This window comes from Populus trichocarpa, chromosome 3, assembly GCF_000002775.5.
Source record: "Populus trichocarpa isolate Nisqually-1 chromosome 3, P.trichocarpa_v4.1, whole genome shotgun sequence".
NCBI classification, from domain to species: Eukaryota; Viridiplantae; Streptophyta; class Magnoliopsida; order Malpighiales; family Salicaceae; genus Populus; species Populus trichocarpa.
In genome coordinates, this window is record NC_037287.2 from 9507457 (window position 1) to 9522972 (window position 15516).

At 32.1% G+C, this 15516-nt stretch overlaps 1 protein-coding gene across 2 annotated transcripts; it reads right to left on the reverse strand.

The window, feature by feature from the left end:
- Window positions 1-1966: 1966 nt before the first annotated feature.
- LOC7475683 (uncharacterized) lies at window positions 1967-8128 on the reverse strand. 2 transcript variants are annotated; one of them, XM_024597805.2, is made up of 8 exons: window positions 8032-8128; window positions 7054-7375; window positions 5831-6028; window positions 5398-5670; window positions 4523-4625; window positions 4236-4354; window positions 3570-3746; window positions 1967-3238 (listed from the first exon to the last, which is right to left on the reverse strand). In XM_024597805.2, exons 2-8 carry the CDS (start codon window positions 7363-7365, stop codon window positions 2408-2410), a joined length of 2013 nt encoding a protein of 670 aa, XP_024453573.2. In that variant the 5' UTR covers window positions 7366-7375; window positions 8032-8128; the 3' UTR covers window positions 1967-2407. The 2 variants fall into 2 exon arrangements, with proteins under 2 accessions (XP_024453573.2, XP_024453572.2); XM_024597804.2 differs by having other exon boundaries at window positions 7872-8111.
- Between the last annotated feature and the right edge of the window lie 7388 nt (window positions 8129-15516).

Consider the following 15516-nt stretch of genomic DNA (forward strand, 5'->3'; position numbering starts at 1 on the left):
GCATTTCAAGTCGCAATCCTTTCAAGTTGCATTTCACATGTGCGACTCTCGAGATGTAGTTAAGGAGTGCGACTAGCCCAAAAAATATGTGTGCGACTCTCGAGATGTAGTTAAGGAGTGCGACTAGCCCAAAAAATGTGTTCATGGCATTTCTTTTAACCTTTCTAACTCCTTGCCAAAAATAACTCAAAGCAAACTAGCTTTAGAATTTAGAAACATAATTTACTAATTCATCTTTACAATATAATTAAAATATCAACACCCTTCACAATTAATTAAAATTAACAATTCACAATTAAACACAATAATTCACATAATATTTTATTAAATTTAAACTAAAATTATAATTCTTATAACATTAAATTATATAATCTAAGTAGATTTATAAAACCACCCTAGCTCGTCGATGGGTCTAAAGCCCTGGTGGAAGGTGCATCACCACCCCAACTTAAGGACTGGCTTATAGCGTCTATATAGGGGTCAGCACCAAGATCGTCTGAGTTCGTAGACAAGTCTGGGACGCTCATGAATAAACCAACATCCCCAACTACAAGTCGCCTTTTCACGATAAGTGATCTCATCTTCTATTAATGTTGCTTCAAGACACTCAACCTCATCAACCTACTGAAGTCCACCATGACACAAATTGAGCATGATGCTAGCCATGACACAACTCATTTCAACAACACCTTCACTAATAGAAGTTGTTGCTTTTTCCAGCCTCACATGCTAAGTAATAAATCTATATATATACATTGAAAAATAATTATCACATGTCATTTATAACAATATTTAATAAATGTTATATCTAAAACAAATTATTGCATATCAATTGATTTTGTCTTTAACATCGGGGTTTATAATACATTAGATTACGTGGACACCTTAGGAATATGACTATATAAATGTAATAAACTAGCACGTATTAGGCAAATATCATCTCATGTAGAGGTATCTAGATCAATTGTCAAATGTTACTCTTCAAATAGTCGATCCCTCCTAGCATTCCAAAAATCTAGGTAAGCTGTATGAATCACCAATCAAATTCCCTTCATGCTTACTTCGATGATCGATACATTTCAACACCGGTATCAATATACTTCGGGATGTGCTGAGACAAGTCAAATTGTTGCATTGCTCAATCAGAACAATGCATTTCAACTATATTGAGGCAATGCAACAAGACATGTGTTAACCACATCTCAGATCCATCAAAGAAAAGGTTGTCGGCGAGGACAGGGATGCGAAGGTGGGTGGTGGTTGTTGGGAGTGAGGGAAAATAAAGATGGAAAATGAAAAAAATTAGATATGGTTATTTAAAATCATTTGGAGTCACAACCCTCATCTAGAACTTACGAGTCATATATAAAAATTGTGGCTCAAGAAACTTGTCATTTCCCTAAATATTTTATAGACAGTGATATTTTATCTTTTTTTTTTACTGTGCTAAAAACCAAAAAAACCTCTAAGGATATATTTAATGGATTGGAGTAGACAATACATGTTCTTATTTGTGTTTTGATGCATACTAGACACGGCAAGTTCAAGTGAAGTTTTTTTGGCAAAAGTTCATTTTGATATTTGAAATTTTTTCAACAATTTATTTCTATCCCTATATTTAATTTTCTAATATTTTAGTCCTTTTTAAAATTTTTGGTCCTTTAATTTATGTTATGCATAATTTAGTCCTCAAATCAAAAACTTTTTTGCAATTACAAGTTGTAAACCACCGTTAAGAGAAAATATGCTCGACAAATTATGAAAGCACATTTCAAACAATGCTCAGGGCAGCCATTTGGGGAAGAAAACAGTTTGACTTAGGAAAGAGATCAATGTTTGATTGGGAGTATAATTTGGATTACTTTTTAAAATATTTATCACCTAAAACTAAATCTAAATAATATATTTTTTATTATTTTTAATATTAGCATATCAAAACAATCCAAAAACACTAAAAAATATATAATTTGAAGCAAAAAAAAAATCAAAATTTAATAAAAAAAATCAGTTCAACTGTAGCACCAAATAGAACCTTTGAGCTGAAACACTAAATACACAAATGGTCAGGGTCGACAAAATCACTTTCAAGAGAAACTAAGGATTAGTACAGTCAATGGCTGACCTTGGATGTGCCAGGAATGGATCTATAAACCATGGTAGAGCATGCAAAACTATAAATGAAAACAATTAATTGCTTTCTCTCGTGTGCAACCTGGCATGGATCTTTACCCAAGTGGCTTCAACCAAAACGCATTTTCATTGCAGTTAAGGACATCTACTGCCACATGCGTCTAATTAATGAAGTGAAATCCGAATACGCTGAATCCTCTCTTTTCAAGTATGAAAGAAACTGTGTAAATCTGTTTCTGTATGGTGTTGATTCAGTACCATGCCAATAACACTTTCCCTATAACACAACCTCAGCGTTGTCCTTGTGATTACCAGCAGCCTCTTCCTCTTCAAGTTCTTTAATTAGCTTTTCAATCTGCCTCCTATAAACAGGCATAAAGTGATCGCTGACCATGGTTTGAGAAAGCCTCAGCTTCCCATAAAGCGTTCTGGGAGTCCGGAAGATCCCAACTTTAGTCTCCACCGGTGGCTGGTTGTTGTCAGAACCACTCGAGGTGGGGGTATCACCTTCACTCTCTGCACTATCAAGATGCAGGGTAACAATATGCATAATCTTTCCTGGAGGGAAGAATCTGCGCACTTCCTTCATTCCTGGAGCAGTGCTTCCAGGCTGGTCCTCACCTACCTCTGCAATGGCTGCTGCTTCTTCTTCCCTTATTTCCTTTGCCACATCAGCATCCTCACTATCTGATCTATCATACAGCTCATGCTCAAGCTGTTGCCACAACTCCACTTCATTCATTCGGTCTTCATGTGAATCACTCATGAGGTCCTCTCCACGATCAAGATCAGCACCCATATGAGCATGTGAAGCCATTTCATCAGTACAAGAATATTCAATTTCTGAAGTCCATTCTGCTCCTCCAGAAGAAGCAGGATGTTCAATAGTTCCAGTGGAAGCTGTGGTTGTGTTACTGTCAGGAGATGTAAGAAGAGGCTCTGAAGTTTCAGCTTTTAAGCCAGATCCTGGGGAACCTCCCTCTCCTGAATTTGAACTTGCAGCTGTGGCTCGGTGGCGGGGTCCAATGCACGACCATGAAGACAACTGAAGGGAAGGGCGTGTGGTCCATGCCGCCTGGGCCATGCTCTGTGCTCTCTTCATTACAACCTGCAGGCATTAAATACCAAACTAGTTGGTTTTGAGTAGAAGAACTCTTATCATCTCTATGTACTCACTCGAGCTATATAAACTTTGCTATGAATACAAGAGCTAGGGTTCTTTCAATAATTCATTGTTATGTCTTCCATATGAGCAAGTGATAGGATAGGATCCAACCACAGTTTCAGACATTAATTCCTTGTTGATAGTCAAAATGTACCAGTTGAGGAGGAAAAGGAAGGACCACAGCAAGTCCACTTCAGTTGATTGAGAAGTCTAAGAATGTTGTGGAATTATGAAGAGAAACTAGTTTGCAATTGCATTGCATACAAGATATCACCTGTGTACCATTGGAGACAGGGCGCAAAATTGCCCCAGCCCCAGCAACCTTTGCTCTAGCGCTGGCGATGGATGGCAGACGGGAACCCAACGCCGATGCCGAACGATAAACAGTACTCAGAATTCTTGTATGCTCAATCTGATTCCTCAAATCATTCAGCCATGCAGATGCTGTCACCTGAAACAGGAAAATTGTTGCTAAAAAATATGAGAAGCACAACAGAGAATGAGAAATTGAAGTTGCACATCTTAATTGAAGTTAAAGAGAAAAGTCAGGGTGGCACCTACGAGGACTTGAAAAATTGCCAGTTGCTTTCTCAAATAAAATGAATTTCTCAAAAACAGTAAATAAAAGAGCAAAAATAGAAGGGGAAAGCTTTTGGGAGACTCTGAATGCTTCAATGCAAAATTCACCAGCATCAACACAACTACTTTGCAGCATAAATGAGAACCATATAAACAAAGATGTTTTGCAGTTATATCAGCCCTCATCCAGACAACTCTCAATGGTAAAACATCAGAAAAGTTTCAGCAAGCACAAGTCATAAATTCTGCCACATAGGATACATGCATAAAAGATATCCGCCAAATAATCCTCGGATGTCAATAAATTTGGAACAAGAAAAAGAAAGTAAATTGAAATCCTAAACAGTTTTAAGAAAGTAACCTCTGCACGTAAATCATCAACTGAAGCAGCTGAGAATGTAGGCACTAAGTCAGCTCCATTTATAACAGAAGTAATGAAATCATTGCCTGATTCAGCCAATTCCCATGTCATACAAGCAGCTGCATATGGAACCTCGAGTCAGTGAACATAGAAAGCGCGCGCACACCACCATACCACTCTATAGAATATATGAAAGCAAACCCAGGTGCCACACAGAGAGAGAGAGAGATGAAAGGCATCAAGTTTTCATGTTAACACTGAAGATTTGATAAGTTCTGGATAGAAACCTGGAGCAAATGTGACACACGTAGTTGACGATAATTCCTTCTGTTCTCGTAATACATATGTTAAAAGGGCAGCAGTGCCTCCACCAAGAGAGTGCCCTACAATCTTTGGATTCAAGAGAAGTAATCTTAGTAAAACTTGTTAACCTTATTCACCTTAAACAAGATATTATCAAATGTAAAGAAAAAAAGGATTTTCTATACAGTTTTGAAAGGAGATTCAAAGAGGGCACTTTTCATGAAAATGTTTCTTCACATGAATCATAGATATGATTTGCTAGGATAAACTAAGAGTAGAACCAAAGCAACAGGCAATTTATGGAATCTTGCTAGTGCTTGTTTTGACATACCAGTTGCACAAGACACTATAGAATACAAAGAGTATTGAATGTTCATAGGCAAATGTTTCAGAACGTTCAGTAGGAACAGATTCAAACACTTGGGTAATGAAAGGTATCATGAACTAGGTTATGTACTCTCATCTTCTGGTCAAAATTTCTTGGCTTCACAAAAGAAAGGAAGGATGGAGAAAGTTTGAGGAAAGCAATAACTAATGTATAGTGTCTTGAAAACACTCACGCAGCAAATAGGTTCCAGAAGACTATAAACCTGACTAGAGTGTTCAGAGCTAACATTAGTTGCAATAAAAAAAATATGTTCCAAAAAAAAAAACTCCTCAAACATAGCAATGAACTCTGCTATGAGCTCAAACTTAGAAGTACATGATACTAAATCAAGTTGAGATTCAATATTGTTGCTATCTGTGGTTTTTTTTTGTTTTTCGAGATAGAAACAGAAATGATTCTGGTTTTATGACATGGCCACAAAATGACTTGAGCACACAGTGAGGGGGGAAAAAGTTTCCAACTTGCGTTTACCTTGAGTTTATAATCAGGGAATTGCCCAAGCGCCTGTTTGAGACAAGGTGTTGCAAGCTTTGAAATCCACCAGGCAGCTGCAACCATCCCACAATGTGCATAGCCTAAAACTAAATTGCTGACTCCTCCCTCATGCACAACAGAGTGATGAAAAGGCACAACAGCTCCAGTTGCAGCTGTCAAAGTATCTTTAATGCTATGTGTTCCACGTATCAGTAAGAAAAAATATTTTGTCTTGTGATCAACTAAAATTGTAAAAGCTGGCTTCAATATCTGCATTACATAGATGTAAAGATGCATTCAGAAAACGCATGGATACTACAGGTATCATGCTCAGAACCTTTTGTCAAAACAATAATGCGAAAGGAAGCAAAAAGTACACCAGGACCTTTAAGTGAAGTATTCAACTATTGAAGCATTATATAAAACTTACTCCTGCTTTGGGTTCTTGAAGAAGAACACTTTCTTTAGTAAACCCTGTCTCCTCTAAAAACAAAGGAAAAGGTTTTTTTGAGAAATGCCAACACAAGGTCAACAAGTTTAAGAGGTATCTAAGTTCAGCTGCTACTTCTAATCCTTTAAGCTGTACACTATCTTCACCGCCAAATACACTGCCAACATGTAAGGTGCCCTGCAAATAAGATTACAAGTCAGATTATCGGCCCAACAAAAGAAAGCACCAAAAAGAAAATGATTCAGAAGATCTCTGCATCATGAACTCATTGTTTCCTATAAAGATGAAAAAACTATTTGGTAATGTCAGGAGCAAAAGATATAGTGCAAACAGAGTTACTGGAATTCTCTAAAACACACAGAAACAGCATTTTGATGAAAAAAAATGTCATGTTGAGTGGCCAGATAGCACCACTAATGCAGCACAGGAACGCAAGCATGCAGGCATATTTATTTTCTCCAATGACCAAGAAAATGGATTTGAGGTTTCTTCAAACAATTATAGAACTGCAGCCTTGGGGTAAAGGAGTTTCTTACTGTGTATAACTACTATTCTGCCTTAGCAATCTAAAACCCTCAATATAGCAACTAACTACCATCTCAAGATTCAGATTATCTATAAGGTGTGTGACAAGAGTTTATTCGAACATGACCACCAAATAAAAGGTGTGACTGTCAGAATTATTCTATCAATCCAGTAAAAGACTCGAAAGCTTGTAGAAGACATGTTCCTGGAGTTTCTTCAAACATGACCACCATGGTTGAGGCATTATACTAAGATTCAAACAATTAATTAACATCTCACAAAATTTTATGTCTGTTTTCACAAAAACAGCCATAAAATTTCAAAACCAGTAAATGAAAACTATTAGTCTAGGATTCAAATGTTGACACCAACATATTAGTCTAGTATCCTTTCTTCTTTTTTTGGGGGGAAGGAGGGGGTCAATTTTAGCAAATACAATACAAAAATTCACGACATCATTTGATACAGGAAGAGGTCCAGTTTAACACAAATAAATGCCTCCAGACATGCCATATAAACCAACCCATTCATGAAATAATAATAATAAATAATTGAGGTCAACAACATTGTTCTAAAAAACCAACACATTAATGAAATCTTATAAAAACAGCTCTCTCACCAGGGGATCAAGAAGAACAAACATAAACAATTAGACATGAAACAAAGGAAGGGCTCACCTGCCTCTTCAATAGAAAGTTGATCCCGAATGCCAAGTCCCCAATAGGCCACTTCCCTAGAGTTTCAGAGTAAGTAAACCTGAGAGTCTCCGACAAAGTTGAGATCGTTTCCAACCACGTTGCGGGAGCTTGAATTAACCTATGTGATACGCGTTCAATGCCTAAATGAACGCGACTAGGTGCGTCACCGCTGTCATTCTCATTATCACCATCGTCATCATCATGAGATGTGCTAGACCTTAATTTACGGTTCAAAGTATAGTACAAAAGTGCAGCTGCACCGGCTGCTGTAGCCATAGTTGCAGTTGCCATGAATTTATACCTAATTCACGCACGAACCAAAAATGCACTATGATTAGCAACCTCTAAAATCTAAAATTCATTGTTACTGGAAAAAGATGAAAATCAAGCACAAAAGCTGTATTCAAAAGGGAAATTCAATAAATTATCCGCTAAAAAGGCATACTATTAAAAAAAAAAAAAGGCAACACCCATAATTCTTTAGTGCAATTTTGCTAGGGTTCTTTACCAACAAAAAAATCATTCCAAAAAGAAAGAGAGTTTCAAACTTTACACACACAAAAGCTAATCCAAGCAATTTATAGATGACCCAATTTTGGGTTTGCAAGAAAATAAGTGAAAAAGAAGAAGAAGAAAAAAAGAACTTTAACAAGTCTACTTTTGTCTGAAATCACTAAAAATAAAAAAATAAAAAAAAGTATTTGAATTTGATTATAATAAGAGGGAAAAGAAGAAGAAGGAAGGAATTGAGAACCTGAACATGATAATAGGAGAGGAAGGAATGGAAAGAAACAAACCTGATTGAAATTATTATTTTTTTTGTGCGTGAAAGCTGAGGTTGGAGTGCTAATTATAAGACTTTCTGGCTAAGGAATCAAAATAAAAATCAAATCTAAAGTTAATAACAAGGAAAGGAAACTGATTTGCCCTGTCTTCCTCCCTTTCTCTTTCTGTTACCTTTGGACAACCTGCGAGGGACCTAACACCCAACAAGCAAAACCTCTCTCTCGCTCTCCTCTGTTTTTTAAGGAAAATATTTTGTTCAGTCTTCAGACACGTGGTTGTTGGATATTGGTCTTCTATTTAGGTAAAATCCAGAAAGGCTTTCAAACCGACCTTACTCGATCCATCCATTCATTAATTTAAATTAATGGATAAATAGCAATTACCAAGATATTAGATTAATGGCCGCTATATGATATGATGTGACGTGGGTCTGGTTAATTTTTTTAATACAAAAAAATATATAAATATATTAAATGATTTTTAAAAAAAATATTATTGATATAATATATTAGATAATATTTGTTTTAAATATTAAAATTTTGATATATTTGATTGATTTGGTTAACTTATTAAATTTACTATCTGAATTATAAAATTAAAATAACTTTATAGATAGTAAATTAAAATAAATTATAAAAGTCAATTCTTAATAAACTCAATATTGAAAAATAAAATTAAAAAAAATAAATATTAAATTAAAAAAAAAACTACTTGGATCAATCCTGATTCACTTGTCAAACCCACAACCCCATTCATTTGATTGGGATAACCTTATAAAATGCAAATCAAAAATATTATGTAGCCCGAGTTTTAACCAGCATAATGTCAAATGATGAAATTATATAAAAAAATTAATTAAATAAATGATAAAATAAACAATTCAAGTCAACAGACAATCTAAGTCATGAAATTTAAATAACTTCATAAAAAATAAAAATAAAAATCATGGATCTTTAATTTCAATAGATATAATGTTGAAGGTCAAGATCGATAGAAAAAAATCCATGATATTCAAATAACTCCACACAAAACAAATTAAAGAAAATTTGACGAAACTTAATTCTCAAAAAACTTAATATTGAAATGTGAGATTAAAAAAAAACTAAATAAAAAAAAGATTGAGTTGTTGGAGGGTAAAATTGAATACATATACATATATACATACACACACCAAAAACATTGAATCGAGTCAACCTGAGTCTACTCTCCAAACTCGCAATCCAGTTCATGAGATCAAAATAACCTCATATAAAACACGAAAAAAGCATGTGAAGCCCAATTTCCAACTAACCTAGTATTAAAGGATGAAATTGAAAAAATAAATTTAATAAGAAAAACAACCTGCAAGCAAAAAATAACTTTGAGTCATCCCGGGTTAATTTTTCCAACCTGCAAGCCAGGTCATAAGATCGAGATAAATTCATAGAAAGCAAACGAAAAATAATAATAAACCCTCACATCCAACATATCTAGTACTAAAGGTTGAAATCGATGGGAAAAAATATACATATAACTCTATGAGACCAATATATACACCAACAAAAAGAAAATTGAAAAAACAAATTACGGTGCATATTTCCTTAAACAATCTAATATTGAAGAATAAATTTTTAAAAAACAACTAAATAGGAAAAATTTGGGTTATTAAAGGGTTAAATTAAAAAAAAAACAAAAAACACAAAATAAAAGTGTTTTGTGATACATCTACAAATTAGATTAACCTACCAAATTCACAACCCGAGTAATGAGACGAGGACAACCCAATAAAAAGCAAATCCAATATCGAAGGATATGAAACCGAGATAACTTCTTAGAAAGAAAAAAAAAACAACTTGATTTAAACGGGGTTAAAGTATCAAAATTTGCAACCTTGATCATGATATCAAGATATCCCCATAGAAAAAAATCAAAGCAGATTATGAAGCTTAATTTTCAACCGACCCAATATTGAATGATAAAATTAGAAAACAAATGAATTAAAAAATCATAAAAAAACAACCTAAGTCAACTTGGGTAACTCGTTAAGCACTATTTTCAAATCATGAAACCAGATTAACCTAATAAAAAGCAAATAAAGCAAATCATAAAGCATAATTTTTAATTAACTCAATATTAAATGTTGAAATTTGAAAAAAAAAAGTTAAAAAAGGAAAAAATACCTTAGCCAACCAAGTTAACCCACCAAACTCGTGATATATGTCATAAGAGTGGGATAACTCAATAAAAAACAAATTTAATATTAAAAATTTTAAAAAAAAAATTAATTGAAAAAAACAAAAACAAATATTTTTTCATGGCATAGTACTATTCATTGGTATAGTACTTTCCCCATATTTTTGTGTATTGTTAATAATAATAATAATAATTAATTTTAATAATTCAGTCACATTTTTTAATGTTATGTTAATAATATTTTTTGGTTTGTTGTTTTACTCGTGGTTTTAAGAGATGTTTGAGAGTGTAGTTGCTGTTGTTTTTCAAAGTATTTTTTATTTGAAAAGGCATTAAAATAATATTTTTATTTTTTAAATATCATTTTTTATATCAACATATCAAAATAATTTAAAAATATTAAAAAAATATTAATTTAAAATAAATATAAATTTAATTTTTTTTAAAACGTTTCTGTTTGCTCTTGCTATTTTGAACAACCAGTTGTTAATTATATGGTGTTTTTCTCTTCCAAAATTAAAAAGATCCTTTTCACTGTTTACATGTTTCGTTAAAAATAATTTTGAACTTAAAAAAATATTAATTTAATTTTTTTAATAAAAATATATTTGTTTTATTTAACTTACGAAATTCCAACTTGTATTACCTTTTCTATTAAAAAAATGCTTTAAGTCATTTTTTTAATTCACTTTTACCATGATTAATCAATATAAAATAATTTTTGAGTTATAACACAAAGATAAAAAAAAATTTCATAAATGATATGAAACAAAGTTTTATTAGAAGAAAAAAGATGAATAAATTATAAATTAGCCTTTCTAGTTAAAATTCAATATTTTTTATTCTAAAAATACTTTTTTCTCATCAATCTTTACATGTGTTTTTTTTTTAATTTTAATTTTATCATTCTACATTAAGTTTTATTAAAAATTATATTTTATAATTTTCATAACTGATTTTTTACAAGGTCATTATTATCTCATGTCTTGAGTTTGACGAGTTAATTTGACTTTTTATCCTTTTTATAATTAATTTGTTTCTCAATTTTATAGTTTAATATTGAATTGATTGAAAATTAGGCTTCATGATTTGTTTAGGTTTACTTTTTATGAGATTATCCATGTTTTATAACTTGGATAAAAAGTTTGGTAGATTAACCTGAGTTAACTGAGGTTGTTTTTTATATCTTTTTTTTAAATTGATTTTTTTACTTAATTTCATATTTCAACATTGGGATAATTAGGGATTGAGTTTCATAATTTATTTTAAATTTTATTCTATCAGGTTATCCCGATCTTATGACTTGGGTTGCAGGTTTGACAAACTGACTCAATTCATTTTTTGTCTTTCTTTTCAATTTCATCATTCAACATTGAGTTTGTTGGAAATTAGATTTTATAATTTATTTTGATTTGGTTTATATAGAATTATTATAGTCTCACATCTTGGTTTGCAAACTAGCATGTTAACCCAAATTAACTCGAATTGATTCAATATGTTATTGTTTCAATATTTATATAAAAAAATCACATTAAATATTTATTTTGAGCCAAATTATGTTTTTATTAGTCATTTAGATTGTTTTTGTACCCTCAAATTAACTAGATCACATCGTATCAATCTCTATATAATTTTTTAAAAAAAATTATTAAAAGAAATATTAATATACCTAAAGATATATTTTTTTATGTTAAAAGAAATTTTTCTCCAACCTGACGGGCAATCATCTAGTAGAAACAAGTTTGCAGTTACTCAAAAAAACCTGTCAAGGTTCCAGCTCGGGGCAAAAAAGTCAATCTCATATCCTCCCTTAACTAAATCCCAAACCCCCCCCCAATACTTGACCCAACACACCCGATTAAATGTAAGACCCATTTACAACAGCCCATTTCATCTAACTAATTATCAAAGCCCATGTTTTTAGATTGCTCTCTCTCTCTCTCTCTCATGTGAGACCTCTGCACCATTGATGGCTGATGCAAATTGCAAAGAGTTAAGGGATCGGCCGCTCTCTCTCTCGGCCTTTCACGTGAGACCTCTGCAGTCTGCATCATTGATGGCTGCTGCAAATTGCAAAGAGTAAAGGGGTCGGCCGCTCCTTTATAGCCGGCGCTACCATACGCGTCTGTTTCACTAATTTCAAGAATCCACTCTCTATAGTGGCGAAATAAAGTTTGACCATTATTAAGAGTGTGTTTGATATTGCGGTAGCGGTTGTGGTTGTGATTTAAAAAAAATTGTTTTATAAAAAATACTTTTAGTTGAGATTTGTTTGAAAAAATATGTGTTTGGTTAAAACTGTGGTTGAAATTGAGGTTGAAGAAAAAGTAATTTTAATGTGTTTGGTTAAGAATGCTTTTGAAATTGAGGTTATAAAATACTTTTAAAAAATATATATTAATATTGATGGTTTTTAATTTAAATATTATGGATTTAACTATTGCTATTATATCATGAAATAAATCACACTTTATATAAAAAAAAATAACTTTAACAAAAAACTATCTACAATTTCATTATGTACAAAATTCATCTGACAAGAACTACAAAATTAGGTAAAATATTATCAAAAATAAAATTAAGATTACAGTACGAGTAAATTTAATTCACCTTAAACTAATTTAAAAAAAAAAAGTTGTTGTTCAGGTTCACGTGAACAGTGCAAGTAAAATTAATTAAGTGTACTGGTTAAAAAAAATAAAAAATAAAAACTTGTTCACTGAACAGTGGAGGCATGTCTCCACTGTTTAAAAAAAAAAATGTTTAGTGAACAGTGGAGCCATGCTCCACTGTTCACTACAGTAGCATCATTTCACCGCGCAGAAAGCAGGCAGGAGCTGCTTCTCATTTTCTCGCGTTTCAAACGTTGTAGCACGTGGGACCCAGTGAACAGTAACTCGCGTTCATGTGTTACCAAACAGCTTGTAGCTTCAAATCGCAGGAAACGTGGACGCCACCACGTTGCCAAACGGTTTCTCAGTCATCCATGCTCTTATGCTGCAAACACAGTAAAATATTTATTTATAAACCAAATTATGTTTTGTATTATGAGATATATTAAAAAATTTAAGCTCGAAAATACTTTTAAAAAAATTTAATTTACTTTTTTACTTTAAATTGATAAATTTATATATATTTTTTATTATATATAAACTTCAACCTTAATTTTTACAAATTACATATCTAAATCCAACTAACCACAACTAATTATATTTTTTTAAACTTATTTTTTTAAAACTACAATCACAAAATCTACCTAAAAAAACAAACACTTTTAGTCCCAATTCTTGACTCAAGCTGCTAAAAGGCCATCTAGTTTGATTGATTGGTTTAAACGTTTTGTTTTGTTTTTCTTTTTTTATTAATGATCTTAGTGTTAATAAAATAAAATAGCTAATTATGTAAATAACAATAATTTCTCATTAGCCCACGAATGATGTATTCTTTTCTTTTCATTTACTCTTTATATATATATATATATATTGTACGGTAATAGAATGAGGCAAATAGAGGATGTTAAAAATTAATTTTAAAAGATAAAAAAATATTATTTAAATATATTTATAAATCAAAAAATATTTTTAAAAACTATTATTATATTCTCAAACACCCACCAACTCTTAAAAAAACACACCCTTCACTTTTTGCGCCGTCCATGGAGCACAGGAATTCCATGCAATGTATAGAGACCAAAAGAGGGAATAAAAAGATAGGAACAGGAATTATAGAACCCTTTTCTATACAAAACCAGTTTCGTCCCTTTCGAGTTTCTCTGCTGCGGGTCCCAGAACCGGCATGTCGTTGGCGGCTTCTTTTATATCATAAAAACAACCAAACATATGATACATTTTAAGTATTTTTAATTGACTTTTTTTTTCTTGCAGGTGATTTTATTTAAAAGTGAATACATGATATTTCTTGGGATCCTTTGCGTTGTATTTTTGTACTATTAAATTATTAAATGAATATTGTAGAAAATTAGCTAATTAAAAATAAAATTTAAGATTTTTACATAGTTTTTGATCATTTATATCAATGAAAAGGTATTAGGATACATAAAAAAATACCATGCTAAGTAAAAACATATTTATATATATATATATATATACACTGTTGTGAAATTAAAAAAAATCCTAAATATTGCACTCGAAATATAATAAATGAGGGTAAACCAAATATTTTATGTATTTTTTTTCTCCAACACCAAACATAAATAGCAACAAAATTTATACCTTTACTCTTAATTAAATAAAAAAATATCAATTAAAAAACTTATTTTTTAGCACATATGTTTCCTAGTTTATTTTTTAGCAAACACACATTTATTTTTTTGTTACACAATTTTGTTTAATGTTGCAGCAAGCACCAGCAAAGCTTGAATATATATATATATATATATATATATATATTCCTACCCATAGTGTATAGCGAGATAGCTAACTAGTTTACATCTAAAATTCGAGAGAAAACAGTGGCTAACAAATGTGAAGCGCATGCGAGGCGATCCAAGCTTGAGCTTTGAAGTGCTCGAGCTTGACTTGTCTCATATTAGAAAAGCTTAAGACCTTCTGATTTTAATGACGAGTTTAAAGTATGAGATTCAAGAATGACTGGTTTGAGATTTTTTTTTAGCTGCAAATTTGGCCAAAGCTGGTTTGGTGTTTAGTTCATTAATTTTTTTTTGTTATTTATTATACTGGATTTTTTCTAATAATTAATCTCATTGTAATCATAATTTTAGTATTACTTAACCTACTATGTTTATAATTTTAATTTTAATTTTAAAATCAATACAATATAATAATAACTTTACACCATCATTATTAGAATGTGGATTTGGCAGCAATTAATCACTAAGATAACCATCATTATTTTTAACATTATCACACTCATGCACGAAGCAATTAGCTTTTATTTGTAAAATACATGTTTTTCTATTTTAGAGGTTGAGGTGAAAAGCGGTTTGTGAACTGTTTCATTAGCCACACACCAACCCCTTTCATTTTCTTATCATAGAGGTGTAGAGGTTGTAAGTATATAATGCTCCATACCTATTAATTATTAATAATATGTTAGTGGGCACCGAGGCTTGTGGCCCAGCGGTAGAGGCAAGGTTTCCTTGTCTCTGTCACCTGGGTTCGAGTCTCAGCGTGCATGTCTGTCACCTCCGCGGTGTCTTATATGCCTACTGGGCTTGCAGTGTGTTCAGTGGGTTCGGGGATTAGTTATGGTGCGCGTAAGTTGGTCCGGACACCCCGGGTTACCAAAAAAAAAAATATAATAATATGTTAGTGGTGATATACCAATTTTTTTTATAAAAAAAGGCTATAGAGATATTTGTTTGGGCTGGCCCAACAAACTCACTCCACGTTATTGCTACCCATTGCCACTCAAATTTCCAAGAAGCCTAGCGACTAACACATACTGCAATGCATAATTACTATATCCTAGAAAGTTAGTATGATCATACTCTTCTATGTTTAT

What these genes read in the sequence shown, in the direction of transcription:
- LOC7475683 (XM_024597805.2), bottom strand. Translation starts at nt 7,365, where the DNA reads ATGGCAACTGCAACTATGGCTACAGCAGCCGGTGCAGCTGCACTTTTG. An exon ending in GTGTGTCACATTTGCTCCAG is followed by an intron (nt 4,355 to 4,522) that starts GTTTCTATCCAG and finishes TTCCATATGCAG; the next exon opens with CTGCTTGTATGACATGGGAA. An exon ending in CTGTCTCCAATGGTACACAG is followed by an intron (nt 3,239 to 3,569) that starts GTGATATCTTGT and finishes TAATGCCTGCAG; the next exon opens with GTTGTAATGAAGAGAGCACA.